Raw genomic sequence first — 27,192 nt, forward strand, 5'->3', positions numbered from 1 at the left:
CTTGCTCAGCTAGCCCTCTACACTGGTCTGGCTTTTTGATGGTTAGTGTCATGGACTTTCCTGCTTGGGTTGGTTTAAAATAGTGATTCTCAAATTGTGCAGGAATCATAATGCTTGTAATCCTACCTACTCAGGGTTACAGTGTGAAGTCAGCCCAGGCCCCCCCCCCCCCCCAAAAAAAAAAGAAAAAAAAATCCATGATACTGCCAGGCATTGGTAGCTCATGCCTATAATCCTAGCTACTCAGGAGACTGAGAAGTAAGGATTGCAGTTCAAAGCCAGCCAGGGCAGGAAAGTCCCCGTGAGACTCATCTCCAGTTAACCACCAGAAAGCCAGAAGTGGCATCGTGGCTCAAGTGGTAGAATGCTAGCCTTGAGCTGACGAGCTCAGGGACAGCACCCAGGCCTGGAGTTCAAGCCAGAGAACTGGCACACTCATATATACACATAAATGCACAATATCAATGTGACAATTAACTACCATTCAAAGTTAAATACAATTGAGCCGGTCCCCACTGGCTCAAGGTTGTAATCCTAGCTACTCAGGAGGCTGAGATTTTCAGTTTGAAGTCAGCCTGGGCAGGAAAGGCCATGACATTCTTTTTTTTTTTTGGGTCCGGTCATGGGGCCTGAACTCTGGGCCTGGGCACTGTCCTTCAGCTCTTCAGCTCAAGGCTAGCGCTCTACCACTTGAGCAACAGCGCCACTTCCGGCTTTTTTCTTTTTGCTTATGTGGTGCTAAGGAATCGAACCCAGAGCCTCAGGCATGCAAGGCAAGCGCTCTACCACTGAGCCACCTTCCCAGCCCGGCCATGAGATTCTTTATCTCCAATTACCCACCAGAAAACTGGAAGTGGCAATGTGGCTCACAGTGGTAGAGCTCTAGTAGTGAATGAAAAGAGTTCAGGGACAGCACCCAGCCCCTGAGTTCAAGCCCCATGACTTACAAAACAAAATAAAAATTTAAGGATCTGACATTTAAATCACAGTGAAAGTAAAAAAACCAAGTTATATAATCTTTATGTCTCACTTCCTGCCATTAACAACTCCATCTCCTCTGTAGAGAAACAGTCTCTGACTGGAAGCATACTGTTTTTATTAATTACTACAAAGACACTTTCCACTTGAACCACACCTCCAGCTCTTTGTACTAGTATCTGTATACCTGCTTCCTTGTTAGCTTTTTTTTGTTGTTGGTCCTGGGGCTTGAACTCTGGGCCTTGATGCTGTTCCTATGCTCTTCAGCTCAAGGTAAGTGCTTTACCACTTGAGCCACAGTGCTACATCTGGTTTTCTGGTGGTTAATTGGAGATAAGAGTCTCATGGATGTTCTTGCTTGGGCTAGCTTTGAACCTCAATCCTAAGATCTCAGCCTCCTGAGTAGTAGCTAGGATTCAAATATTTCAACATATAGGCATGAGCCACGGGCGCCCAGCCCTTGTTAAGCTTTTAAAGGCCTATTCCTTTCATCAGTAAACCCTTAATGAATCAATAAATCTAGAGATAGAAACAGTGTAAAAAGAAAAAGATCAATATATAAATGTTAGCTAATAATATATTTTGGTGGGTACCTTTACTCTTTTTAAATTCATGTTCAAAGTTCAGTTAGGTTTATATAAGAAAGCCTCTGGGGGGGTGGGGAGAATGGGGAGGATGGGGGGGGGCGGGGGGAGGATGGGAAGGGGAAACAAAGGAGGAGGCTACAATGCTTGATAAGAAATGTACTCATTATCTTGCCCATGTAATTGTAACCCCTCTGCATAGTATTTTCACAATAAAAAAAAAAAAAAAAAAAAGAAAGCCTCTGAAACCAACACAGGCACAAAATTAAACAAATTCGGAAAATATTTGTTCACAGAAATAAATCTATTATTAACTTACCATGGCAACATCATCTAAAATGCTCTGTGGTGAACTATGAGCCATAACCTGAAAGAAACAAATAATTGTCATGTTGAAAAGAAAGAAAAATTACTAACAGAATATAGACAGTAAGTTTTAAGATTAAAAAACCTCAAATTCGTAAGGGAATTTTTTGTGGCTAAGGAACCTGTCTATAAACTTTCTTTTTTTGGATTTGATTGTAAGTCAAATCTTACTTACACAACCCTCCTACATCAACCTCCCAAGTGCAGGAATTTTAGACACGCATCACCTTGCCCAGCTTCAGAAGTTTAAATGCTATCATAATTACAAGTGAAGAAGGCAACAACAGTTTGCTTTTCATTATAATATAAGGTAACTTTTCCTGTGAAAGACTATTATAACAGCTGGATGACAGTGGATGACAGCTACTCAAGAGGCTGAGATCTGATGATTATGGTTCAAAGCCCAGCCAGGCAGTAGTGAGACTCTTGCCTCCACTAAACTCCTGCAGGGGTGTAGGGGGAACAAGAGGAGCTGGGGCTTAGTGACAGAATGCAGGCCCTGAGTTCAAGCTCCAGGACCAGCACCAAAAAAAAAGTCACACCTTCACATGGCGACCATGTTCTCGTTAAAGTAAATAACAAAAGTAAGACTTGCTTTGAAGGAGACAGTAAGTCTGTATCTTGATTTAACCATGTGGGCTTTAAGTTCTGTACTTACTGTACAACTGTGATACAAGCCTCAACTTCATCTTCAAAATGGGGATGACTTACATGTCTTAAGGTTTTCAGACAAAGTACATTGTACCTCCAAGAACTAAGTAATCAGCTACTGCACAATAACAACTATTATGATACAGGACAATTTTAATATTATATTCAAAAGGACCAACACATTGCCAAAACAGTTACTGGCTTTTGTTGCAAATTTCAAATGTACTTGAATAGCATTCTCCTAATCAAACAAGAGGGTGGAATAGCAGAGCACAACAAAGCATTCTCAGCAGCAGCAAAGAACGTAACTGACAGCCACCAGCAATCCATTCCTAACTGAGCTCTGAATGAACAACACGATGTAGCTGGGTGATGGTAACTCACACTAAATCCTAGCTACTCAAGAGACCAAGATCTGAGGATTCTGGTTTGAGGCTACACTGGGCAAAAAAGTCTGGGACTTAACTCCAATTAATGCCCAAACACTGGTGTAGCTCAGGTGGTAAAGGGCCAGCCTTGAGCAGAAAGAGCCAGCCAAGCAAGAGAGTGAGAGTCCCTGTGTTCAAGCCTCAGTACTGGCACGCACGCACGCACACACACAGCACGCCTGTGTATGATGTGACAAGTCTGAAGGGTAGGATTTCTTTCTTTCTGTACAGTTGTGGGGCCTGAATCTGGTCCTCTCAGCTCTTCAGCACAAGGCTAACGCTCTACCACTTGAGCCACAGCACCACTTCTGACATTTTGCTTTTGTGGTGCTGAGGAATTGAACCCAGGGCCTCAGGCATTCAAGGCAAGTGCTCTACCACTAAGCCACCTTCCCAGCCCTAGAAGGATTTAAAGTACCAACACACACATACACACATTCTCCCCTGCCACCCCTCATGTTGTGACAAATCTGAAAAGAGATAGAAGGATTTCTTAAAGTATCAATGATAACTGAAATTGAATTGTCATGAACTGGGGTACTTATACTTATCCATTAGAAAGAATAATATGTAATTTGCAGGAAAACAGATCTAACTAGAACAAATCATGTTAAGTGAGGTGAGCCCATCTCAGAGAGATGGGCTACACATATTTTCTCTCATATGGGGAAGCCAGATCTAACATATTACTCGACATGATAATCTATAGAGAACTCCAGGCATTTACATACAAGTAGATTATAGATTAAAGAAGGATACCCTTAGAGGAAGAACACAAAGGTGTAACTTCTCAAAACATTTAAAACACCATTTGGAAGTAGTGCTGTGGCTCAGCTGAAGAGCTGAGGGAAAGCACTCAGGCCCAGAGGTCAAGCCCCACAACTGAACAACAAAAAAAAAAATCTTAATTTGGAGCTAGGAATGTGGCTTAATGGTAGAGTGCTTGACTAGCATGCATGAAGCCCTGAGTTGGATTGATTCCTCAGTACCACATATACTGAATAGGCCAGAAGAGCACTGTGGCTCATGGAGTGTTAGCCTTAATTAAGCAAAAGAAAGTTCAGGGACAGTGCCCAAGCCCTGAATTCTGAGTTCATGCCCCAGGACTGGCAAAAAAAAAAAAAAAGCAAAACAATATCCAAGAACTCTAGGAATTGGAAATTTGTTTGTTTTTTACTGTTATTGTTGCTGGTAGGGGTAAAGGGAAGGAAGGGAGGGTAAACAAATGCAATCATGCTATTAAGAATATACCATGTACAAAATGACCTATGTAACTAGTAGGCAAGGATGGGAGGGGAAACTGGTGCAAGTAAAGGAAGCAGTCATATTGTCCAAAAACAGAAATGTACTCATTATGTGACTAATGAATGGTAACCCCTATGTATAACACCTTAACTATAACAATAAAACGATTAAAAATAAAACAAAAAAACCTGCACATGATATAACAAGCCTGAAATGGTAGAAGGAGTCCTTAAAGCACCAATGGACACCTGAACTAAAAAGAAATTATCATGAATTGAGGCTCTGAAAGACTTTTTTAGAAAGTCTCTAGTGTTTTAAAATATAAAATGCTGGGAATGAAAAGAATAAAAAGACTAACCTTAGAACAAACAAAATCAACTAATGTAGCCTCTTCTTCACCTATATATTCTATGATTTTCTTATTGATCCAAGGTCTAATTCGTCGTTCCATCAATATCTACAAAATAAAGCACATTAATGAACAAAAATTTTTTTAACCTTTTATTACATCCACTACAATCTATATAACTTCAGTTTTTATACATATTCACACAAATGAAAAGATGGTATACATAGCTGAGAAGTCCAAAGGCAAGTAACTCCTCTTAACAACTAATAAACTATTTATCAAAATAAATACAATGGTGACTGGGAAGGTGGCTCAGTGGTAGAGTGCTTGCTTTGCATGCATGAGGCCCTGGGTTCAATTCCTCAGCACCACATAAAGAGAAAACGTCAGAAGTGGCACTGTGGCTCAAGTGGTGGAGTGCTAGCCTTGAGCTGAAGAGCTCAGGGACAGTGCCCAGGCCCAGAGTTCAAGCCCCACAACTGACATACATACATACATACATACATACATAAATGAATGAATGAATGAAGTAGGGCTGGGAAGGTGGCTCAGTGGTAGAGCGCTTGCCTTGCATGCATGAGGCCCTGGGTTTGATTCCTCAGCACCACATAAACAAAAAGAAAAAAGCCGGAAGTGGTGCTGTGGCTCAAGTGATAGAGCCCTAGCCTTTAGCTGAAGAGCTGAGGGACAGCACCCAGGCCCAGAGTTCAGGCCCAAGACTGGACCCAAAAATAAATAAGTAAGTAAATAAATAAAATGAAGTAGAAAACATGTTTTGGGAGAAGGATAAAATGGAAGATAGCACACAAGGAAGGAAGTGTGAGCAAATACAATTATTCTATTCAAGGTACATTATGTAAAAATTGAACTATGTAACTTGAGGATAGGGATGGAAGGAAAAAAATAGGGAAAAACAATGGAGGGGGGAGACAGTGGAAGGGGTGACATTAATGAAAAAGCACTGTATTCATAACCTGAGTTTTGGAAGTATAACTTCTTTGTACAACATAATTATTAAAAAAAAAAAAAAGTCAACTGACATTTGACATTGACAACTATCAACTGACAGGTGGGCACTGGTGGCTCATGCCTGTAATCTAAGGTACTCATGAGGCTGAAATCTGACAGCCTAGGAAAAGTCCACAAGATTCTTAATCCAATTAACCAATTAACTATAATAATGAAAAGCTGAAAGTGGGGGAGGGAAAGACTTAAAGTTAATATATTCAGTGACAAACTGACCTAAGATCCAATTATTTACTTTTAATCTATGGGTACTGCAAGTACCACCCAAGAATTTTCCCAGTAACAGAAATTCGTTGGCCATGACATTTTCTTGGTGTCAAGAAGATAGTTCACATATTTTCATCACTACTAGATCCAATGGAGATTGTACGTCTCATTCACAACACTCCCAAGATGATAGCATTTACATTGCTACTCACAGAATCCACAATAGACCAATCCAGCGGATAAGCAAAGAGCTCAGGTTTGGCTGTAGGAATTTTCTCAATGAGACTCTTAATGTGTTTCCGCTTTTCTTCAGTGTTCACAGTGCCTTTGGCAGCATTTTTATCATCTTCACCATAATCCAAAGGAACCAGTTTCCTTTTTCGGGGCACATCATCACTGTCTTCATCCTCAAATTTGTTAAAGACACTATCTACAGGCAGTTTCTTTCTCTTCACAGAATTAGGTTGTCCAGGACTATTAGAAGCACCTACAGTAAAATGACTTCCTTAGCATTCTGAAGATGTCATTTTCAAATGTTAAATTTGACAACCCACTGTCCCTTAAAAGCAGTACAAAACATACTTCCACAAGTCTCCGATAAATATCCCAACTATAAAAAGTAACTCTCTACTCACAAGTGCTAGAAAATTTAACTTTTCACTTCTTCTCAGAACTTGAGGCAGCTGCAGATATAGGAGCACTAGTAGAACTATGAAAACAATCGTGAGCTAGAAAGGCATTTTTTAAATATTTTGCTATCTACCTACCAAGCAGCACAGATTTATTATTTTCCTTAAAGCAAAATACAGAGAAATCAGGTGGGGAGATAGGGAAAAAAGATGCTAACATACCCAGTTTAAGACTTAGTCCTATTTTTGGCCTATGTTCCTCAGGTTGCTGTTGATCCGGTGAGTTTTCATGAGGGATAATAATACCACAGGGAGACTCATCCCCAGGAGTGTTGGGAGTTGCATTGCCACTGGCAGAGGAAACAGATGGTGCAGAGCTGATGGGCCTTAGAGTGGGCTTGAGACAAGGCTTTTGTTCTGGCTCCTCTTCTTCTTCCATGGGTTCTTCTCGTTTTTCTTCTTTTTCTTGCTTTTCTTCTTCTTCTTCCTCTGATTCTGGCTCTTGTTTTATTTGTGGTTGTCTACGCCGCTCAGCCTCTTGTTCCATCTACAACCAAAAATTATATTAACTCAGAAGTTTGAACTGTAGTTTGCTTTTTACTTTACAACATTTTTGCAAACTAACTTTTCTTAACAAACCGTGCTGGGGACTGAACTTATGGCTTTCTCCAAGCTAAATATGAGCTCAAACTAAGCTATATCCCAGCCCAACTTATTTCGTTGGCTAGGAAAAAAATATTTACATCTTCTCAGAAAGCTGAAATCTAAATATATTAGGTGTTATACCATGGGGAGGAGGGGGAAGAGAAGTGTTTTATTTTGTGCCTGTACTAGGGCTTGAACTCAGAGCCTAGGTACTCTCCATGAGCTTTTTTTGCCCAAGGCTAGCACTCTTAACACTTGACCCACAGCTCCACTTCTGAGTTTTTGGTAGTTAATGGAGGTAATTACGAGCCTAACAGCTTTTTCTGCCCAAGGTGGCTTTGAACTGTGATCCTTAGATCTCAGCCTCCTCAATAGCTAGGATTATAGGCATGAGCCACCAGTGGCTCCCTTTCATCATTTTGAGTTTTCACTTTGGTATATGTCTCTGATGCCACAATTCTTCCCTTTCTGACATTTCTGTTTATAAATATGAATGTAATCACCAGCTTTAGCATTACACACAGAAGAAAATGATTACATGATTACAAAGTTCCTGAGTTCAAGGCCCAGACCCAGTGCATAAATATATACACATACAAGCTGACAATGATCAATAACCAAAAAAAAAAAAAGGGTTGATTTGTAAAATGTTTACAAATGCTATATAAATAAAAGAATACTGATGATCACTGTACTAAAAAAAAAAAATAATAAGTTCTACAGAAAACAATGTGTATTCCGCTTAACTACAAATTAAACTATATCACAATTGGCTTGAAAACGAGAAAATGTTGTAGTATATTTTTTGCTAGTCCTGGAGCTTGAACTCAGGGCCTGGGCACTGCCCCTGAGCTTCTTTTACTCAAGGCTGGTACTTCCAGCCTTGTCTGTTTATGTTGTACTGAGGAACTGAATCTGGGGCTTCATGAATGCTAGGCAAGAACTCAACCACTAAGCCACATTCCCAGCCCTTCAAGTTGTAGTATCTTACCCGCTGGAGCTCTGCATCTGGATCTGGGTGTCCTTCTGCCAGAAGGCGTTGCCTGATTTCCTCAAGCTCTTCTTTTTCTCTCTTCCTGTCTCGTTCATCTGCTTCCATTTCCTTTTCCCTATCACGTAATCTTTTTTGAAGAGCACTCCCCCTGCAAAAGCAATAGGCTCCACTTAATAGTCAGATGTTTGTAAACATGATGCTTTCTTTTTTTATTTTTTTTTATTGTGATTAAGTGATTACATAATTTCCCCAATTTTACAGTATTGTGGGATAGTGATGCTCAGGTAAAGTCACAAACACATTCTAACTTTCCTGGAGCAAATTGTCTACCACAGTCTATAACATTTATGAGTTCTATGAGCTTTGCGGTAGTTATTTCTTCCACATTGGGTGGTATGTACATTTCTTTTGTTTTGCATAGCAACATGATGCTTTCTTAAAAGTGCCTTTTCTCAATTTTAAGGGCCAAGAGAAGACTGTCACAATGTTCTACATCTATAGAATTCCCACGTCAGTACACAATGTACATTTTAGCCATGTTAAATATTGTCTTAACATGGTAACTATTACCATGAACTTTTTTTTTTTTGGTCGGTTGTGGGTCTTGAACTCTGGGCTTGGGCACTACCCTGCAGTTCTTCAGCTCAAGGCGATCACTCTAGTGCTTGAGCTAAAGCGCCACTTCTGGTTTTCTAGTGGCTTATTGGAAATAAAGAGTTTCATGGACTTTCCTGCCCAGGCTGGCTTTGAATCGTGATCCTCAGATCTAAGCCTGAGTAGCTAGGATAAGTAGGTGTGAGGCACCGGGCCTGTTTTTTTTTTTTTTTGCCAGTTCTGGAGCTTGAACTCAGAGCCTGGGTACTGTCCCTGAATTTCTTTAGCTCAGCACCACTTCTGGATTTTTCTGTGTATGTGGTTCTGAGGAATCAAACCCAGGGCCTCATGCATGCTAGGCAAGCAATCTACCATTAAGCCACATTTCCAGTCCCCGTCCCCACCATGAATTTTTATGAAAGGCACTCTCAAAAGTATCTAAACAGGGCTGGAAAGATGGCTCAGTGATAGAGCGCTTGCCTTGCATGCCTGAGGCCCTGGGTTCGATTCCTCAGCACCACATAAGCAAAAATGAAAAAAGCCGGAAGTGGCGCTGTGGCTCAAGTGGTAGAGCGCTAGCCTTGAGCTGAAGAGCTGAGGGACAGCGCCCAGGCCCAGAGTTCAGGCCCCACGACTGGACCCAAAAAAAAAAAAAAAAGTATCTAAAACAGGGCTGGGAAGGTGGCTCAGTGGTAGAGTGCTTGCCTTGCATGCATGAGGCCCTGGGTTCAATTCCTCAGCACCACATAAGCAAAAAGAAAAAAGCTGGAAATGGCGATGTGGCTCAAGTGGTAGAGTGCTACCCTTGAGCTGAAGAGCTGAGGGACAGCGCCCAGGCCCAGAATTCAGGCCACATGACCGGACCAAAAAAAAAAAAAAAAAATCTAAAACAAGTGGAATGCTCAACAGATAATCTGCATCTTCTCAGACACCAAGCTGAGAAAAACAATACAAGAGGCAGTAAAACACTTAATATTTCTCAGGGCTAGAAAAATGTATTTGCTCAGTATATGTAAAGTTCTAGTCTCCAGTGCTATTTGTCTGAAAAGAATAACATATCAATTAAAACTAATTTTTTTCCCATTTGAGTAAAAGAAAAAAATCCAATAGCTAGGCCTGCCTTGCACATGCCTGTCATTTCAGTACTGTGAGTTTGGGAGCTAGAGACCAGCAACGAACACAGTGACATTTCTCTTCAGTTAAAAGAGAAAGAGGGAAAGAGGGAGGAAGGGGGGGAGGGAAGTAAGGAGGGAGGGAGGGAGAGAGAGAGAGAAAGAGAGAGACAGTGAGTGAGAGAGAGAGAGAGAGAGAGAGAGAGCACCCAAAACATAGTGCAAAATCAGAAGGTAGAGATTCTGCAGGGCACTGATGGCTCATGACTATAATCAGCTATTCAGGAAGCTGAGTTCTGAGGAACAAGATTTCAAACCAGCCCAGGCAGCAAAGTCCACGAGACACTTACACTTACCTCCAATTAATGAGACACTTATCTCCAATTAACCACTAAAAAAAAATCAGAACTTTTAGAGCACTAGCCTTGTGTTAAAAAAGCTCAGGGACAGTGCCCAGGCCCTGAGTTCGAGCCCTAGGAATGGTACACACACAAAAATGTCAGAGATTCTATTTAGCAGTTCACTGTGTCTCAGTGTATGAAAGCTATGTACTGCAATTGTGATTCTAGAACCCTAGTATTTTAATTACTTGTAGAATAACCTAAACCAAAGCCAAATCCTTAGCACCCTTTTAAGTTACTAATTGTGAAGTTTAATTATTGTAGCTATGTATTAAATACCTTCACACTAATAAAATGGTAAGTGACACTATCGAAAAAGAAATGTACTCTTGGCTGGGAATGTAGCTTAGTAGTAGAGTGCTTGCCTAGCATGCATGAAGCCCTGGGTCCAATTCCTCAGTACCACATACATAGAAAAAGCCAGAAGTGGCACTGTGGCTCAAGTGATAGAGTACTAGGATTGAGCAAAAGAAGCTAAGGGACAGTGCCTAGGCCTAAGTTCAAGCACTAGGACTGGCAAAAAAAAAAAAAAAAGGAGGGGGGAGGTTAATGTACTCTGTACATATGACTTATGTAACTGTAACCCTCCTTGTGCACCTCCTTTATAATAACAATAAAAAAAAATTGTTAAAAAGACACTCTCCAGGGGCTGGGAAGATGGCTCAGTGGTAGAGCGCTTGCCTTGCATGCATGAGGCTGTGGGTTCGGTTCCTCAGCACCACATAAGCAAAAAAGAAAAAAACCAGAAATGGCGCTATGGCTCAAGTGGTAGAACGCTAGCCTTGAGCTAAAGAGCTGAGGGACAGCGACCAGGCCCAGAGTTCAGGCCCCACGACCGGACCAAAAAAAAAAAAAAAAAAAGACACTCTCCATATCATCAGGGAAAACAACTTTTACTATAATGCCATAAATGTAGAGATACCCAGGGAAATGGGACAAGCAGGTGTTGGAACTCTTATTTCTCAGTAGTATGTAAGTAGGAAAGGGAATTCAGAATGTTATGGACCAGTTCTTGAAATCCTACAGGACAAAAATTTTTAGGCAATTCTAAGTATTTTGAATTTGTTTTAATTTCCTATAGAAACTGGACCTCTTTAAAATACACAAAAGAAGAAAAGGGATTACTGGATAAAATATTATCATGGACTTCCCTATGCCAAGATACATGGAATTGGGCTAACAGTTTTTCAATCCCCCCAAAAATTGTATCCCTTAAAAGGGATGATTTCAGGATGGAATATAAAATTTTCTACCTTTCTCACTCCATTTAATGAATGAACTTAAATACTGGTTAACATGGGAAATACAGCAAATGAAAAGCTCCAAGTGTAAGTTTGTAAAGCAAAGCTTCTTTACCTGTAATACTTGGGATCATCTCGATCATCATCATAGTCTTCCAAAAATTCCTTTAGTCGTTTAGCCTCTTTAGCCTTTGAAGAAATAAAGGACAAAGACTGTAAAATTACCACATGAATCTTGCATATAACATGTTCTTTTTTGTGTGTGCTGGGGTTTGAACTCAGGGCCTGCAGCTCTCAAGGTTAGCGTTGTACCAGTTGAGTCTCAGGTCTAATTTCAGTTTTTTGTGATACATTGGAGATAAGAGTCTCACATACTCTTCTTGCCAGTGCTGGCTTCTTATAACTGTGATCCTCAGATCTCAGCCTTCTGATAGCTAGAATTATACAGGTGAGCCGCTGGTACAAAGCCCTCTCTTCTACTTTCTTAGGAATAATCTTTTTTCTTATTCACATATTTAAGACTATGTTTTAATATACTTCATGTATAAATGTGTATAACTTTTAGTTTGGGGTTTTATTAAAAACTATATTGCCGAAGCCAGGCGCCAGTGGTTCTTGCCTGTAATCCTAGCTACTCAGGAGGCTGAGATTTGAGGATCACAGTTCAAAGCCAGCCTGCCCAAGAAAGTCTGTGAGACTCTTATCTCCAATTAACCACCAGAAAACCAGAAGTGGCACTGTGGCTCAAGTGGTAGAGCTGAAGAGCTGAGGGACTGCACCTAGGTCGAGTTCAAGTCCCACAAGCAACCAAAATTTTAAAAAAATGTTGCCAAGGCCAGTGGCTCATGCATGTAATTCTAGCTACTCAGGAAGCTGAGATCTGAGGCTCGTGATTTGAGGACTGAGGTTTGAAGCTAGCCTAGGTAGAAAAGTCCATGAGACTCATCACCAGTTAACTACTGAAATGTTGGAAACAAAGCTGTGGCTGAAAATTAGAGTGGTAGTCTTGGGCATAAAATTTCAGGGACAACACTCATGCCCTGAGTTCAAGCTGCAGGACACAGAGACAGACAGGAGGACAGGGAGACACACAGACACACAAACACACACACAGCTCAGAGATATACACATGGACAGACACACAAACACACAGCTCAGGATAGTGCCCGGACCCTCAGTTCAAACCTCAGGACCAACACAAAAAACAACAAAAAACATTAACCATCTTCCATTTTCCAGCAAGAAAATTAGTATTTTCTTATGCATCCAAAAGTAACATAAAACACATCTTTTTGCCACCTAAAATACATATATCCCTTAACTGACAATGTTGACTTGTTTCAAAATTTAGAATCATAAGCCATTCCTAAGCCAAAATTTAGTCCCAGGAGTGGGATATAACAGACAATTTGTCAAAAGAGTAACAAAGATTATCTGGTAGCAACACCAGTGGCATTTGTATGTTATCTTCAATAGCATTTATATGTATCTTATCACCAAGTATGACATACAGTCTGAAAAAAATGAGAAAACTTTTACTTCATATACTCATGTTCTTCATCATAATCAAGTAACTATTTAGGCAACTGTATTTTTTAAAGTATACAAACAGAAAAAAACTAAGAAATGTTTCTAGGGCTAGGAAGGTGGCTCAGTGGCAAGAGCGCTTGCCTTGCATGCATGAGGCCCTGGGTTCAATTCCTTAGCACCACATAAGCAGAAAAACTGGAAGTGGTGCTGTGGCTCAAGTGGTAGAGCCCTAGCCTTCAGCTGAAGAGCTGAGGGAGAGTGCCCAGGCTCAGAGTTAAAGCCCCATGACTGGCAAAAAAAGAAATGTTTCTATAAATAGTCAAGTTTCAGATTTGGTCATAAAAAGAATCATTTGAAAATATACCCCCACCCTCCCCGCCAGTCGTGGGGCTTTAACTTTGGCCTGGGCACTGTCCCTCAGCTCTTCAGCTCAAGGATAGTGCTCTACTACTTGAGCCACAGCTTTTTCTGCTTATGTGGTACTGAGGAATCAAACCCAGGGCCTTATGCATGCAAGGCAAGCGCTCTACCACTGAGCCACCTTCTCAGCCCTCATTTGAAGATCTTTATTTCACAACATTATAGATGGTACTGCTGAGAGGGAGAGAGGGGTGGGGAATGTGTGTGTAGACTGATTAATTGGAGATGGAGTCTCATGAGTATTTCTGCCTAGGCTGGCTTTGAACTAAGGTCCTCCAGGCCTCAGCGGAGAGTAGCTAAGATAACTATAAGCCATAAAGCTCCTAAAACTTTATGTCATTCTTCACCTAATTTTCTCACATTCTCATCTGCATGTTCTCATTTAAGAATGAAATTCTAGGGCTGGGAATGTGGCTTAGTGGTAGAATGCTTGCCTAGCTTCCCTAAAACTCTGGGTTCAATTCCTCAATATTACATAAGCCGGAAGCAGCCCTATAGCTCAAGAGGTGGAGGGCTAGCCTTGAGCAAGCCTTGAGTTAAGCCCCAGGTCTGGCCAAAAAAAAAAAAAAGCCAAGCACCCGTGCCTCAAGCCTATAATCCTAGCTACTAAAGAGGCTGAGTTCAGAGGATCTCGGTTTAAAGCCAGCCCAGGCAGGAAAGTGATTGAAACTCTTATCTCCAATAAAAATCACCAGAAAACCAGAAGTGACACTGTGGCTCAAATGGTAGAGCGCTAGCCTTGAGCTGAAGAGCTCAGGGACAGTGCCTAGGCTCAGAGTTCACGCCCCATGACTGACAAAAAAAAAAAAAAATGATATTCTATAATGAGAACATGTATCCTATTTTAAATTTAGTTTTCTTTTTTAACTTTGTGGTTCAAGACTAGGACTCAAACGCAGTATCTGCTGATTTTGCTCACTAGCTGTGCTCTACTAACTGAGCCATGGCTCTAACCCTATCTTATCATCTTAATGAGCTAGAAATTATTTGAAATAACTCTATGATAAGAGAATATACAGTGTCTATCTAGCTGGACTACATGTACCCTTTGACTACCACCAAAAATTTCATACCTCTTTTTGTCTAAAAAGCTATTTGAGGAATACTTTTTTTTTGGTCGGTCATGGGGCTTAAACTTAGGGCCTGAGCACTGTTCTTGAGCCTCTCTGTGCTCAAGGCTAGCGCTCTACCACTTGAGCCACAGCACCACTTCCTGTTTTCTGGTGGTTAATTGGAGATAAGAATATCAGTCTTTCCTGTCCTGTCTGGCTTTGGACTGCGGTCCTATTTGGTAAAGTTTTTGGATGAAAAAATCTCTAAACTGGAAATTTCATATTCTGGTTTAAAAAAAAATGCATGGAACATACTACAAAATCAAATACTATGATGACAGACTTTTTTTTTTTGGGGGGGGGGGGGGGTGGGTCTGGTCGTGGGGCCCAAACTCTGGGCCTGGACACTGTCCCACAGCTCTTTAGCTCAAGGCTAGCGCTCTACCGCTTGAGCCATAGTGCCACTTCCGGCTTTTTTCTTTTTTCTTATGTGGTGCTGAGGAATTGAACCCAGGGCCTCATGCATGCAAGGCAAGCGTTCTACCACTGAGCCACCTTCCCCGCCCCATGACAGACTTTTTAAAAAAATCATTTTACTTGGGCTGAGAATGTGGCTTAGCGGTAGAGTGCTTGCCTAGCATGCATAAAGCTCTGGGTTTCGATTCCTCAGTACCACACAAACACAAAAAGCCAGACGTGGCACTGTGGCTCAAGCGGTAGACCACTAGCTAGCCTTGAGCACAGAGAGGCTCAAGGATAGTGTCCAGGCCTTGAGTTCAAGCTCTAGGACCGCCTCCTCCCCCCAAATCATTTTACTCAATAACTCAGACAATTGTTTCATTTAGGAAACAGTTTCACACAGAAAAAATGAATAGCTGGGCACCAGTGGCTCATGCTCATAACCCTGGCTACTCAGGATGCTGAGATCTGAGGATCACAGTTTAAAGTCAGCCCGAGCAAGGAAAGTCCATGAGACTCTTATCTCCAATAAACCACTAGAAAACCAGAAGTGGCACCGTGGCTGAATACAGAGTGCTCACCTTGAGCTGAAGAGCGCAGGGACAGTGCCCAGGCCCAGAGTTCAAGCCCCAGGACCGACCAAAAAAAAGAAAAAAAATGAGTAAATCTTTCCCATAGAAACAGTATTTTGATTTTAGCTTATCACTCATATACTTCATCCAAATGTACTGTACCAAAATCAACAATGTTGCAAAATCTTAAAGTCTTTTAAAATAAATTTGAAATCTGTAGTATTTTATGATATATTTGCCTTTCTGAGTATATGGGTGTGTGTCATTGTGTGGTGTGTGTGTGGGGGGGGGGGGGGTTAAGGATAGAACATAAGGTACTGTACTAGCCAAGTAAATACTCTGCCACTTATTAAGCCATGTCTGTAGCCCTAGAGGGTTTGGTTTTTTTTTTTTGGGTGGGGGGAGGGTGTTTTTCTGTACCAGTCCTTAAAATTCAGAGCCTGGGCACTGTACTGCTCAAGCACTTGAGATACAGCTCTACTTCCAGTATTTTTTTCTTGGTGGTTAACCACAGGTAAGAAATTTCATAGAATCCCTCAAACTGTAACCTTCAGATATCAGCCTCCTGAGTTGCTAGGATTACAGGAATGAGCCACTGGTGCCTCGCTTGATAGACTTCATAGTATGAAAAAAATTTTTTATAAACAGCCAAAACTTGAAAAATAAGGAGATAAAGGATTTGTGTACAAAATTTGTCTCATATTTGCTTAAAATATATAATTAACTATGGTCTGATTTTTTTTTTTTTGACCCATCCTGGGACTTAAACTCAGGGCCTGGGCCCTGTCCCTAAACCTCTCTGGGCTCCAGACTAGTACTCTACCACTGGAGCCATACCAGCCTTATCTGTTTATGTGGTACTGAGGAAATCGATCCCAGGGCTTCATGCTTGCTGGGCAAGCACTCTACCACTAAGCCACATTCCAAGCCCCTGGTCAGAAATACTTTAGCATTTCAATTACTTTTCCTTAACTTGATGTGCTTTTTGCTTGGGGGGAAAAAAAAATCACTTATTTTTAACCTAAAATCTTACCATTTCTCTCCTCCTTTCTTCTTCTCTTTCAGCCTCTTTCTCATATTCTCTGGTTTTCTTCCTTTCTCTGATTTCCCAATTCTTAAGGCGCTAAAATAGAAATTTTCAAAGCATTAAAAAACTTTTACATAAAGGATTCTTAAAAAAAAAAGCATACTGGGCTGGGAAGGTGGCTCAGTGGTACAGCGCTTGCCTTGCATGCCTGAGGCCCTGGGTTCGATTCCTCAGCACCACATAAGCAGAAGGAAAAAAGCCGGAAGTGGCCCTATGGCTCAAGTGGTAGAGCGCTAGCCTTGAGCTGAAGAGCTGAGGGACAGCGCCTAGGCCCAGAGTTCAGGCCCCACGACCGGACCCCAAAAAATAAAAAAAAAAAAAAGCATACTAATATACACCAAGCGTTTATTTATTTTTGTTCAGTTGTAGGGCTTGAACTCTGGGCCTGGGTACTGTCCTTGAGATCTTCAGCTCAAGGCAAGCACCTAGAAGTCTCACAGCTGGGAGACGGTGACTCATGCCTGTAGTCCTAACTACTCAGAAGAGGCTGAGATCTGAGGATCACAGTTCAAAAACAGCCTGGGCAGCAAAGTCCATGAGACTCTTATCTCCAATAAACCACTAGAAAACTGGAAATGGCGCTGTGGCTCAAGTGGTAGAGAGATTCGCCTTGAACTGAAGAGCGCAGGGACAGCATCCAAGCCGAGAGTTCAAGCCCCACAACCCACCAAAAAAAAAAAAGTCTCACAGACTTTCCTGCCTGGCTTTGAACTGCAATCCTCAGATCTCAGCCTCCTGAGTAGCTAGGATTACAGGTGTGAGCCACCAGCACCCAGCTACACCAAGCTTTAAGATTAAAAATTTTTCTCAATTTACCTCTTGATAAGCAGCTTCTTTCTCTCGAAGTTTTCTTTCAAGCTTTCTTCGTTCATATACATCTTCTTCATCCTCTTCTCGGTCTCTTTTCTTGTCTTTCTCTCTTTCCCGTTCCCGTTCTCTTTCTCGTTCTCTCTCTCTCTCCCGTTCTCGTTCTCGCTCTCTTTCTCGCTCTCTCTCTCGTTCTCGCTCTCGTTCCCTTTCTCGGTCTCTGCTCTTTTCTCTAAAATATTTTTAAAATTGTCAGTCTACTTTCAGTTTTAAGGAGCAAGGGAAAGGACAACAAATATTATAAAATAATGTACAAACTCACAAAACAGATAAATTAATCACAAAGCTTAAAATTGTTGCTGCGAATACAGCTCATCAGTAGAGTACTTGTGTGATATATAACAGGCCCTGGGCACACGGATGGAAGAAAAGTGAACAAATGCAGTCATTATATTCAATGTGCATTTTGTAAGGAGAAAAATGATGGAGGGGTGACATTGATCAAGATGCTCCTAACTGGAACTGAAACCTCTTTGCAGAAGAGGTTAACAAATAAAAATAGTTAATAAATAAAAGGACCTGTGTTCAGTACCCTCACTGCAAAAGAAACAAAAATGAATTCTGGTTTGCAATCTCACCATTTGGAAGGCTAAGGGGAATAGCCTAAGACCCTGTCTCACAAATATCTTTCCCCACACCCAAACAATGTCACTTTCACCAACATTACCTAGGCATTAAGAAAAATCAAATAAACAAAAAAGCCATGCCGTAAGGTTCTTGGTATCAGAAACAAGCTTCTATAAGCCTTACCTTGATCGACTTCGATCCTTATTTCGATCTGAGCTCCTTTCCCGATCCCGGTCCCGATCTCTTTCTCGATCCCGATCTCGGTCTCTTTCCTTTGTTCGGTCACGGTCCCTATCCCGTTCTCGTTCCCGCTCCCGTTCCTTCTCCTTTTCTCGTTCACGTTCTCTTTCCCTTTCTCGTTCCCGTTCTCGCCTTTCTCGTTCCCTTTCACGCTCCCTCTCTCTTTCTCTCCGTTCTTTCTCAATTTCCTGTCTTTCTTTTTCCTTTTTGCCTTTCTCTTCTTCCAGTTTCTAGAAACCAATAAAAGCACTTTTAGAGTTAACTCTGTGTAGCTCCAGTATTCAGACCTTTCCCGGCGCAATGCCCAACATTAGGAACAAAAACATGAAAATCCATGGTACTTCAATACATTGTGGCTTTACTTGCAAATTAAGCTGAAGCAATCACAAGACTAGATTCGTGCAAAACCATATACTCTACACAGACCAGGAATCCAATCTTGGATGCTGGGAGATGTTGTCAAGCGTGGCTGGCCACTCAAGTGACAATGCAATAATTAACCAGGAAGAATGTGGTGGCTCATAGCAATTTCTAGAAAGACAATCACTTGGCTAAAAACAGAATTCTGCCCATTATACATATGTAGGTCAGTGAGACTACTAATAGTAATCATAACTCTAGACTTCCCATTTTCTAAAGGCTACTAGACAATGGTTTTTTAAGAGTCAAGTCGCTGGATGCACAACCTTCTGTAGTCTGGTTTTCCCACCCTCCAAAAGAAACCTAAGTTAAACCCAGTCAAGATCTCCCTTCTTATTATGGAAATATTCACTCCCACCAATACAAGATGGACAGCCCACCAAATACAAAAACTCTAAATATCATTCACTTCAAGCAAAATATACACAATTATATTTTCACTTAAAATATTTATATATTATACCCATGCCTGTAAGACAATGAAAATATATTTACAATGATAAATCCATCCTTGGAAGGAATGATTGTGTATGAACTTACAGATGCTGTGCTAGGACATGGATCGCCAACACTGGATTAACCTTGCCTACAAGCTATGTTTCTGGGAGGAAGAGCAAGTACATGGTTCACAAATAAACCAAATGCAAAGTCAAACCAAGTTTGTCCCCTGAAAGTTTACCAGTGTACCACAAGGTTTCTACACAAACTCAGAAGAAAACAAAAATAATTTTTTTAAAAATCCAAACAGGTAAAAGAAAACAAACACATTTATTCCTCAGGTTTCATATTTAGTTTCACTGAAATAAAATTTTAAAACTGCAACAATAAAATGTGCATTTCTGTTTTCTCAGTCATGTAAAGCATTTAAAACAACTTTAAAAAGAAGTCTTACCTGTTTGATACTTTTCTCTTGCTCATGGGTCAGAGAACTGATAGAGGATTATGAAAGGAAAGCTAATGTATGAATCATCAATATATTCAGCTGCTGTGCTAATCTAAATCAAAGTAGAGTGCAGGCAGAGCCAATACTGAATACATTGAAATTAGAAAGGGAAGAAATAAGAAATGGTAGAAAGACAGAAACTGAGAGTATTAAAGGAGAAAAATCTCATTTGTGAAACAGTTCCGTAATATTAATACTGTAAAGTGAGGCTAGACCATTTAAAACTTACCTCAATGTCATACACTTAGAAAGAAATTTGTTTTTCTGAGATAACAAATACTTACAGATTATTTAAGCTGTTCCAATTTAATTTCTTTTATACATTTCCCTAATTTTTTATTCTTGCTTAGTCAATATGCTACTTTTCTCTTATGTAAAAGTATTTGTTTCAAAACCTATTTCAAAAGTTTAGCTGTTCTAAGTAAATGAAACTGAATGCCTAGTTCATACTAAATGCCTTTTTTTTTTTTGGGGGGGGGGGGTCCGTTCGTGGGGCCTGAACTCTGGTCTTGGGCACTGTCCCTCAGCTCTTCAGCTCAAGGCTAGTGCTCTACCACTTGAGCCACAGCACCACTTCCGGCTTTTTTCTTTTTGCTTATGTGGTGCTGAGGAATCTAACCCAGGGCCTCAGGCATGCAAGGCAAGTGCTCTACCACTGAGCCACCTTCCTAGCCCATACTAAATGCCTTTCTGGAAGGACATTTTATATGCTATATATGTATGTTCAAGCAACTATGTAAATAAAATGTTTTCTTTTTTAAAGAAAGACTTGAGAAAGAAGAAATGAGGTACGTAAAATAATGAGAAAGTGATGAAAAGGAAAAGGACAGATTTTAAAAAATCGTAAATCTTACCTTCTTCTCTCTTCAGACTCATCCGTGCTGTAAATGGACGCCCCCTGCCACGCTGATACCCTGACAGTCTATGGTTATTTAATAAACTCATACCAAAACATGCAAAGGTTCACTGAGCTCATATGTCATTACTGGAGTTTCAAATATCCCCTTTAACCATACCACCCAATTAATGAGAACTATTTTTATTTTCCTATTGTTTTAAAAACACATTTTGGAAATTTAAAACATTCCCTCCAATGAAATAATACTAAGGCAGTGATATGCCTGATTCATAGAATTCTGAAGCAGTAACTTCTGAATTGCTTTTTAAAAATATGATTCCCTCACTAATTACCAATAAGTTTAACAAATAAATCAAAACAAAAAGGGGGTAAACCACACACACAACTGTATACCATTTTTAAGCTTACTCAGACCTGAATTTGAGTACTGAATTTAAGAAGTATTGCTCTACAATGACTTTCCACAAACTACTGTGTTTACTCTCAAAAATTTTAAAGTTACATCTGTATTTTTAGACACTTAATTCCTGAGAAGGCATTGTGCATATGAGCTTTGGCTAGACATTTGAACAATTTGTGTTCAGAAGAACTGATTTATTAACTGTCTCCTTGGGATTTTGAAAGCAATGAGAAAATAAAATAAAAGATCCAATAAAGAGAAAGTGAACACAATATTTCACAGAGTTAAAGGTTTCTCAGTCCATAAGTAAGAACCAGTTACAGCTTATTACCTCTAATACCAAAATAACATTTTCATGCAGTGTTTGCATTTCACCATCCGTAAGCATCAACTTCAACACCAGCAAACATTCACAGATGCACTGTCATTGAGAGAAGCTTTAAATAGGCAAAACTCGTGAGTGGGATTTACTACATATACAAACCCATTTCCAAGCCAGTTACCCCTTTGCATATTTTTCTGAGGGGGCATCCATAAATATAATAAAAAAACAGAAGCTCATACTTACATCCTATTCCTTGTTACTTTCCAAGCTGAGAGTTTCATCTTGCATTAGTCACCATATGATCTCTATCATAATGGTGGGGGGTCAATGAATAGATTAGCTTTATGGGAATTTACAGTTCTTCCATGCATCTACTAATTTGGTAAGTCTGGTAATCACTAACCTATTTTTTAAAATCTCCCCCACTCAACCTAAATCTCTACAATCTTAAATTTTAATCTCAGCTCTACAGAAAAGGTTTTCCTAAGATTAAATTAAATAACTGCCCCCAGAAGTATACTACACTACACTGTTATTTCCGGTCCCTGTCATCCAGTTTAACTCTGACTTTGATGTTTATGTTGAAATCTAATAATTACTTTGTTCATATTAAAGTGAGATGACTACATAGTTTTAACTGAAGAAATTAAAGAGTATGTCAATGACCACTTTAATATGGTATTGGTCTTCTGTATGTTTCTACCTAAATATTAAACCTATTAAAATCACATAAAAATCATATTCTAATGTAAGGTTGATTTTCTTGTCTGTTTGCTTTGGGTTCTGTAAAAAGTCTAGATTGGTATCAAGTGAAAAACAAGAATACTACCTTATGTGTATCTCTGAATTTGCTGATCTCACGAGATATCAGGTCTCTTTTGTCTTCTTCCATTTCTATAGCATTTATATCCTCCTAAAAGACAAGGGAAATGTAAGGTAATGAATGAATCAATATCAATGAATAAATCTACATCAATATAAAAGGTTAAGGATTTTGTAAATATGACTATGTTAAAAAACTGACAGTACATGTAACTTTCTGAAGTAATAAAAGATCAGACAGACAAAAAGCAAAAATAATCTGTCAATTAAACAGTACACATGGGTAGTGTCAAAGCCTACGATTTAAACGAACCTTAGTGATGAGTGGATAAGGGATCAATGGGGCCACTGGAAATCTGCGGAAAATCTGCGGAAAAATCCACAAAGATTTTTTTTAAAAAACAGCTGTGCAGTTCAGTGACCTATATATTTATAATGTAAGCAATACAGTATTTATGATATTTTAATTTGAAATTGATAAATAACTTCATTTAAGGAAAAAAAGCTACATAGAAGCCAAGGATAAATAAACAGCCAAAGCCTGCTAGCCTCCTTCTAAGTCTATTGTCAGTAGATTGGATTCTCTGTCTAGTCACATTTCCTTTCTTAAAAGTTTGTCTGGAGCATTAAAGGTCTCTTGCCCACTCCTATGCAATGGAGTGTATTCTCACTTTATTCTTTCTTTACTTCTTGGTTTGTTTCTGCCTCCATTGTTGGGATCAACCCCAACTAAGGCCTTGCATAAAAACACTGTTAACCCGTTCAATTACATTACTACTCAGATGTTCATTATTTATGAAATACAGGAATGGAAAAAAATTTCCCTGAGCCTTTGATCTCCATTTCTGAGGATTTTCATGTCATGTAAACTCATTAAATAAACTAGTTATTTTTTTTTAAAAAAAGATTTCAGCCAGGCACCGGTGGCTCACACTTTTTATCCTAGCTACTCAGGAAGCTGAGAGCTAAGGATTGCAGTTCAAAGCCAGCCCTAGCAGGAAAATCCCAGGCTTTTTTTTTTTTTTGGTGGGTCATGAGGCTTGAACTCTGGGCCTGGGCACTATCCCTCAGCTCTTCAACTCGAGGTGAGCACTCTATGGCTTGAGCCACAAGGCCACTTCCAGTTTTCTAGTAGTTTATTGAAGATAAGAGTCTCACAGACATTCCTGCCAGAGCTGGCCTTGAACCTCAATCCTCAGATCTCAGCCTCCTGAGTAGCTAGGATTACAGGTGGGAGCCAGAAGCACCTGGCAAGTCCCAGACTCTTATCTCCAATTAACTACCCAAAAACCAGAAGCACTGCTGTGGCTCAAGTGGTAGAGCACTAGCCTTGGGCTGAAGAGCCCAAGAGACAGAGCCCAGGGTCCAGAGTTCAAGCCCATGACCAACCAAAAAAAAAACAAAAACAAAAAAAAAAGAAAGAAAGAAAAAGATTTCATTATCTTCAAAACCTCTATCAATAAAAAATTTCTCTCCCTTCAACAACACTGAATAAATATGCAGCCAACTGCCACTGGCTTACACCTATAATCCTAGTTACTCAGAAGGCTAAGATCTAAGGATTTTTATTCAAAGCTAGTTTGGGCAAGAAAATGCATCAGACTCTCCTCTCCAATTAAACAATAAAACCGGGGAGTGGAGATGTGACTAAAGTGGTAGAGCACTAGCCTTGAGATCAGGGGAAGCACACGGGCACTGAGTTCAGGCCCCAGGACCAACATGCATACACAGACACACACACGGCTGCGCTCGCGCGAGCACACGTGCACGCACACACACGCACGCGCACACACAATTAAATGATTTTATCTAAACTGGAAGTTTGGTGCAAGTGCCAACTGTGATAAAAATTTAAAAAAAGCTGAGTAATAATAATGCAAGGCCCTAAGATCAAGAACTGGTTATCAGACACTCAGACATACAGACAGACAGACAGACATACATACAGACAGACAGACAGACAGACACACACACACGGCCAAAAAGAAAATCCACAATGTCTAAAAAGGGCACCAATATCCAAAATAATATTAACTATCACTACTTATTGGAAACTGATCCTAATACATACATTTATAGTACTTTTTCATAGCATATGTAAGCTATACATATAAAATACTTTGTAGCTTTTCATAAGTTTTATCTAAAGTGCTGAGTAAAAAAAAAACTCTCACAAACTACGTTTTCAAACTGACATAAAAAAATAAACTATAGAAATGAGTGTTAGAACACATACGTCCTCCTTCTTTTCCTTCTTCTTCTTTCTGGGATGAGAGTCAGATTCCTGCGAAGGGGCATTTAGCTCACTGGAGTATTCACGTATTAAAACTTCAATGGCCCCTTTAATCATCTGATCTCGTCTCTTTGTTTCTTCGTCTAAGGCTTCTTCATCATCATTAGTGGCAGTTTCTGGCCTGGCATTCTTAAAAACCAAGACAAGTTAGGGGGAAGAAAAATCAAACAAAAATATGAAAACCCTTTATTTTTTTTTTGCCTGTCATGGTGCTTGAATTCAGGACCTGGTCACTGTTCCTGAGCTTCTTTTGCTCAAGACTAGCACTCTACCACTTGAGCCACAGTGCCATTTCTGGTACTGAGGAATTGAACCCAGGGCTTCACACATGCTAGGCAAGCACTCTACCACTAAGCCACATTCCTAGCCCCTGAAAATCTTACTAAAGTAAGAGGTAACAACACACATATTTCTTCAAAACACTTCCATATTCTTATTAAATGCAGTTGGTTTTGCTGATACCTACTCCATCAAGTTAATAAGAGCAAGAAAAGGTCAAACAAAAAACACTGGATAGCTATACACACCAAAACACTAGCATCCAGAATGGTTAGGGATTAAAATGGTTTCTTTTGTACCCTCTGCTTATATAATATCTATAATTCAGGAAATAGCATCTGTACCCTAAAGAGGAACCAACTCTTAAATACTACACATCTGCCAGGTGCAGGTGGCTCACGCCTGTAATCCTAGATACTCGGGAGGCTGAGATCTGAGGATCGTGATTCAAAGCCAGCCCAGGCAGGAAAGTCTGTGAGACTCTCATCTCTAATTAACCACCAGAAAACTGGAAATGGCGAAATGGTACGGTAGCTCACATGGTAGAGCACTTGCCTTGAGCTGAAGAGCTAAGGGACAGCAACCAGGCCGAGTTCAAGCCCCATGACTGACAAAAGAAAACCAACAAAAAAAACTACTGGGCTAGGAAGGTGCTCAGTGATAGAGTGCTTGCCTAGCATGCATGAGGCCCTGGGTTTGATTCCTCAGCACCACATAAGCAGAAAAAGCCAGAAGTGGCATTGTAGCTCAATTGGTAGAGCGCTAGCCTTGAGCTGAAGAGCTCAGGGACAGCACCCAGGCCCAGAGTTCAGGCCCTATGACTGGCAAAAAAACAAAAACAAAACAAAAAAACAAAAAACTACGTCTTCTCTTACTCATACATGTCATAAAAACAAAACTAAACACACTTCATGTGACACTTCTCAAAATACATGACTACTTATTACTTTATTAATGACTTGAAAAATAAATGGTCTATTAGCTATTGTCTCTATTGGAAAAAAAAATTATTGTCTTCAAACGTGTTACTATTGCTGGTAGTAGTGTCATTTTCCTTAAAAATACAACCAGAAAGCTGGGCACTGGTGGCTCATGCCTGTAATCCTAACTACTCAGGAGGCTGAGATCTGAGGATATTGTTCAAAGCCAGCCCAGGCAAGAAAGTCCCTGAGACTCTTATTTCTAAATAACCATCAGAAAAAGCACAAGTGGCATTGTGGCTCAATTGCTAGAGCGCTCACCTTGAGCTGAAGAGTTGAAGACAGTGCCCAGGCCCAGAGTTCAAGCCCCACGACCGACAAAAAAGAAGAAGAACAACAAAAAAAACTGAATTATATAATAATCTCAAAACTCTTGAGATTGTTTTGGGGCTAGGAATGTAGCTCAGTGGTAGAGTGCTTGCCTCTCATGCATGAAGCCCTGGATTCCATTCCTCAGCACCACATAAACAGAATAAGCAGGAAGTGGTGCTGTAGCTCAAATGGTACAGTGCTAGCCTTGAGTACAGAGAGGCTCAGGAACAGTGCCCAGGCCCAGAGTTCAAGCCCTCCAACTGACTGAATAAATAAATAAATAAATAAATAAATAAATAAATAAATAAATAAATAAATAAATAAATAAGGCTGGCAAAGTGGCTCAGTGGTAGAGTGCTTGCCTTGCATGCATGAGGCCCTGGGTTCGATTCCTTAGCACCACGTAAGCAGAAAAGGCCAGAAGTGGCACTGTGTCTGAAGTGGTAGAGCACTAGCCTTGAGCTGAAGAGCTGAGCTAAGGGACAGCACCCAAGCCCAGAGTTCAGGCCTCATGACCGACAAAAAAAAAAAACTTTGGATAGTTTCAAGCTATTCTCAACTTTTCTCCACTCAAAATATGGAAAAGGACAAAAACATGAAAAAGCAACATTAAACAAAACAATAACATACACAATTTTTTTTCTGTAATTTATAACTGTATATTCACATAACTCCTAATATACTTATTAACTTACATGGCTAATACATGCTATGCATGTTAGGATGCATATAAGAACCATGCTCCTAACCAGGAGCCGCCATTGGCTTACGCCTGTAATCCTAGCTGCTCAGGAGGCTGAGATCTGAGGATGGTGGTTCAAAGCCAGCCCGGGCAAGAAAGTCCGTGAAACTCTAATCTCCAATAAATCATCAGAAAACCGGAAGTGGCGCTGTAGCTCAAGTGGTAGAGCACTCTCCTTGAGCTGAAGAGCTGAGAGACAGTGCTCAGGCCCAGAGTTCAAGCCCCACGACTGACCTTAAAAAAAAAAAAACAAACATGCTCCTTTATAGAAGTACCCAGCTCTTCACCACAATGCTGGCAACTCTACTGAAGGTGAAGGCAACTCTACATGAAAGAGTTCTCTTTTCTGTTAACAAAAGACTCCCAATGACTTCAGCAGCACTTGTAAAGTTGTTTTCAATTAATAATTATTCATCAAGCCTTCATTTCTTAATAATTCCCTGAGCAAATTTTTAGTCAATGTACTTTGATACTGTTTAAGGGCATAAAATTAACTTTTTTTTTTTTTTTTTTGCTGGTCCTGGGCCTTGAACTCTCAGCCTGGGCAATGTACCTGGATTCCTTTTGCTCAAG

General features: G+C 40.2%; 1 protein-coding gene across 1 annotated transcript in view; it reads right to left on the reverse strand.

The window, feature by feature from the left end:
• Rbm25 (RNA binding motif protein 25) overlaps positions 1 to 27,192 on the reverse strand; it is a 49,236-nt gene that overhangs the window by 1,527 nt on the left and 20,517 nt on the right. Inside the window, exons 7-18 of the mRNA XM_042692609.1 lie at positions 24,250 to 24,435; positions 22,327 to 22,380; positions 22,021 to 22,104; positions 18,188 to 18,474; positions 17,387 to 17,609; positions 16,517 to 16,606; positions 11,566 to 11,639; positions 8,100 to 8,250; positions 6,686 to 7,010; positions 6,047 to 6,321; positions 4,611 to 4,709; positions 1,882 to 1,929 (exon numbers count right to left, since the gene is read on the reverse strand). Coding sequence (XP_042548543.1) covers positions 1,882 to 1,929; positions 4,611 to 4,709; positions 6,047 to 6,321; positions 6,686 to 7,010; positions 8,100 to 8,250; positions 11,566 to 11,639; positions 16,517 to 16,606; positions 17,387 to 17,609; positions 18,188 to 18,474; positions 22,021 to 22,104; positions 22,327 to 22,380; positions 24,250 to 24,435 — 1,896 coding nt within the window. The remainder of the gene's footprint in view (positions 1 to 1,881; positions 1,930 to 4,610; positions 4,710 to 6,046; positions 6,322 to 6,685; positions 7,011 to 8,099; positions 8,251 to 11,565; positions 11,640 to 16,516; positions 16,607 to 17,386; positions 17,610 to 18,187; positions 18,475 to 22,020; positions 22,105 to 22,326; positions 22,381 to 24,249; positions 24,436 to 27,192) is intronic.

Source organism: Dipodomys spectabilis, unplaced genomic scaffold (genome assembly GCF_019054845.1).
Source record: "Dipodomys spectabilis isolate Male_0828 unplaced genomic scaffold, ASM1905484v1 ptg000157l, whole genome shotgun sequence".
NCBI lineage: Eukaryota > Metazoa > Chordata > Mammalia > Rodentia > Heteromyidae > Dipodomys > Dipodomys spectabilis.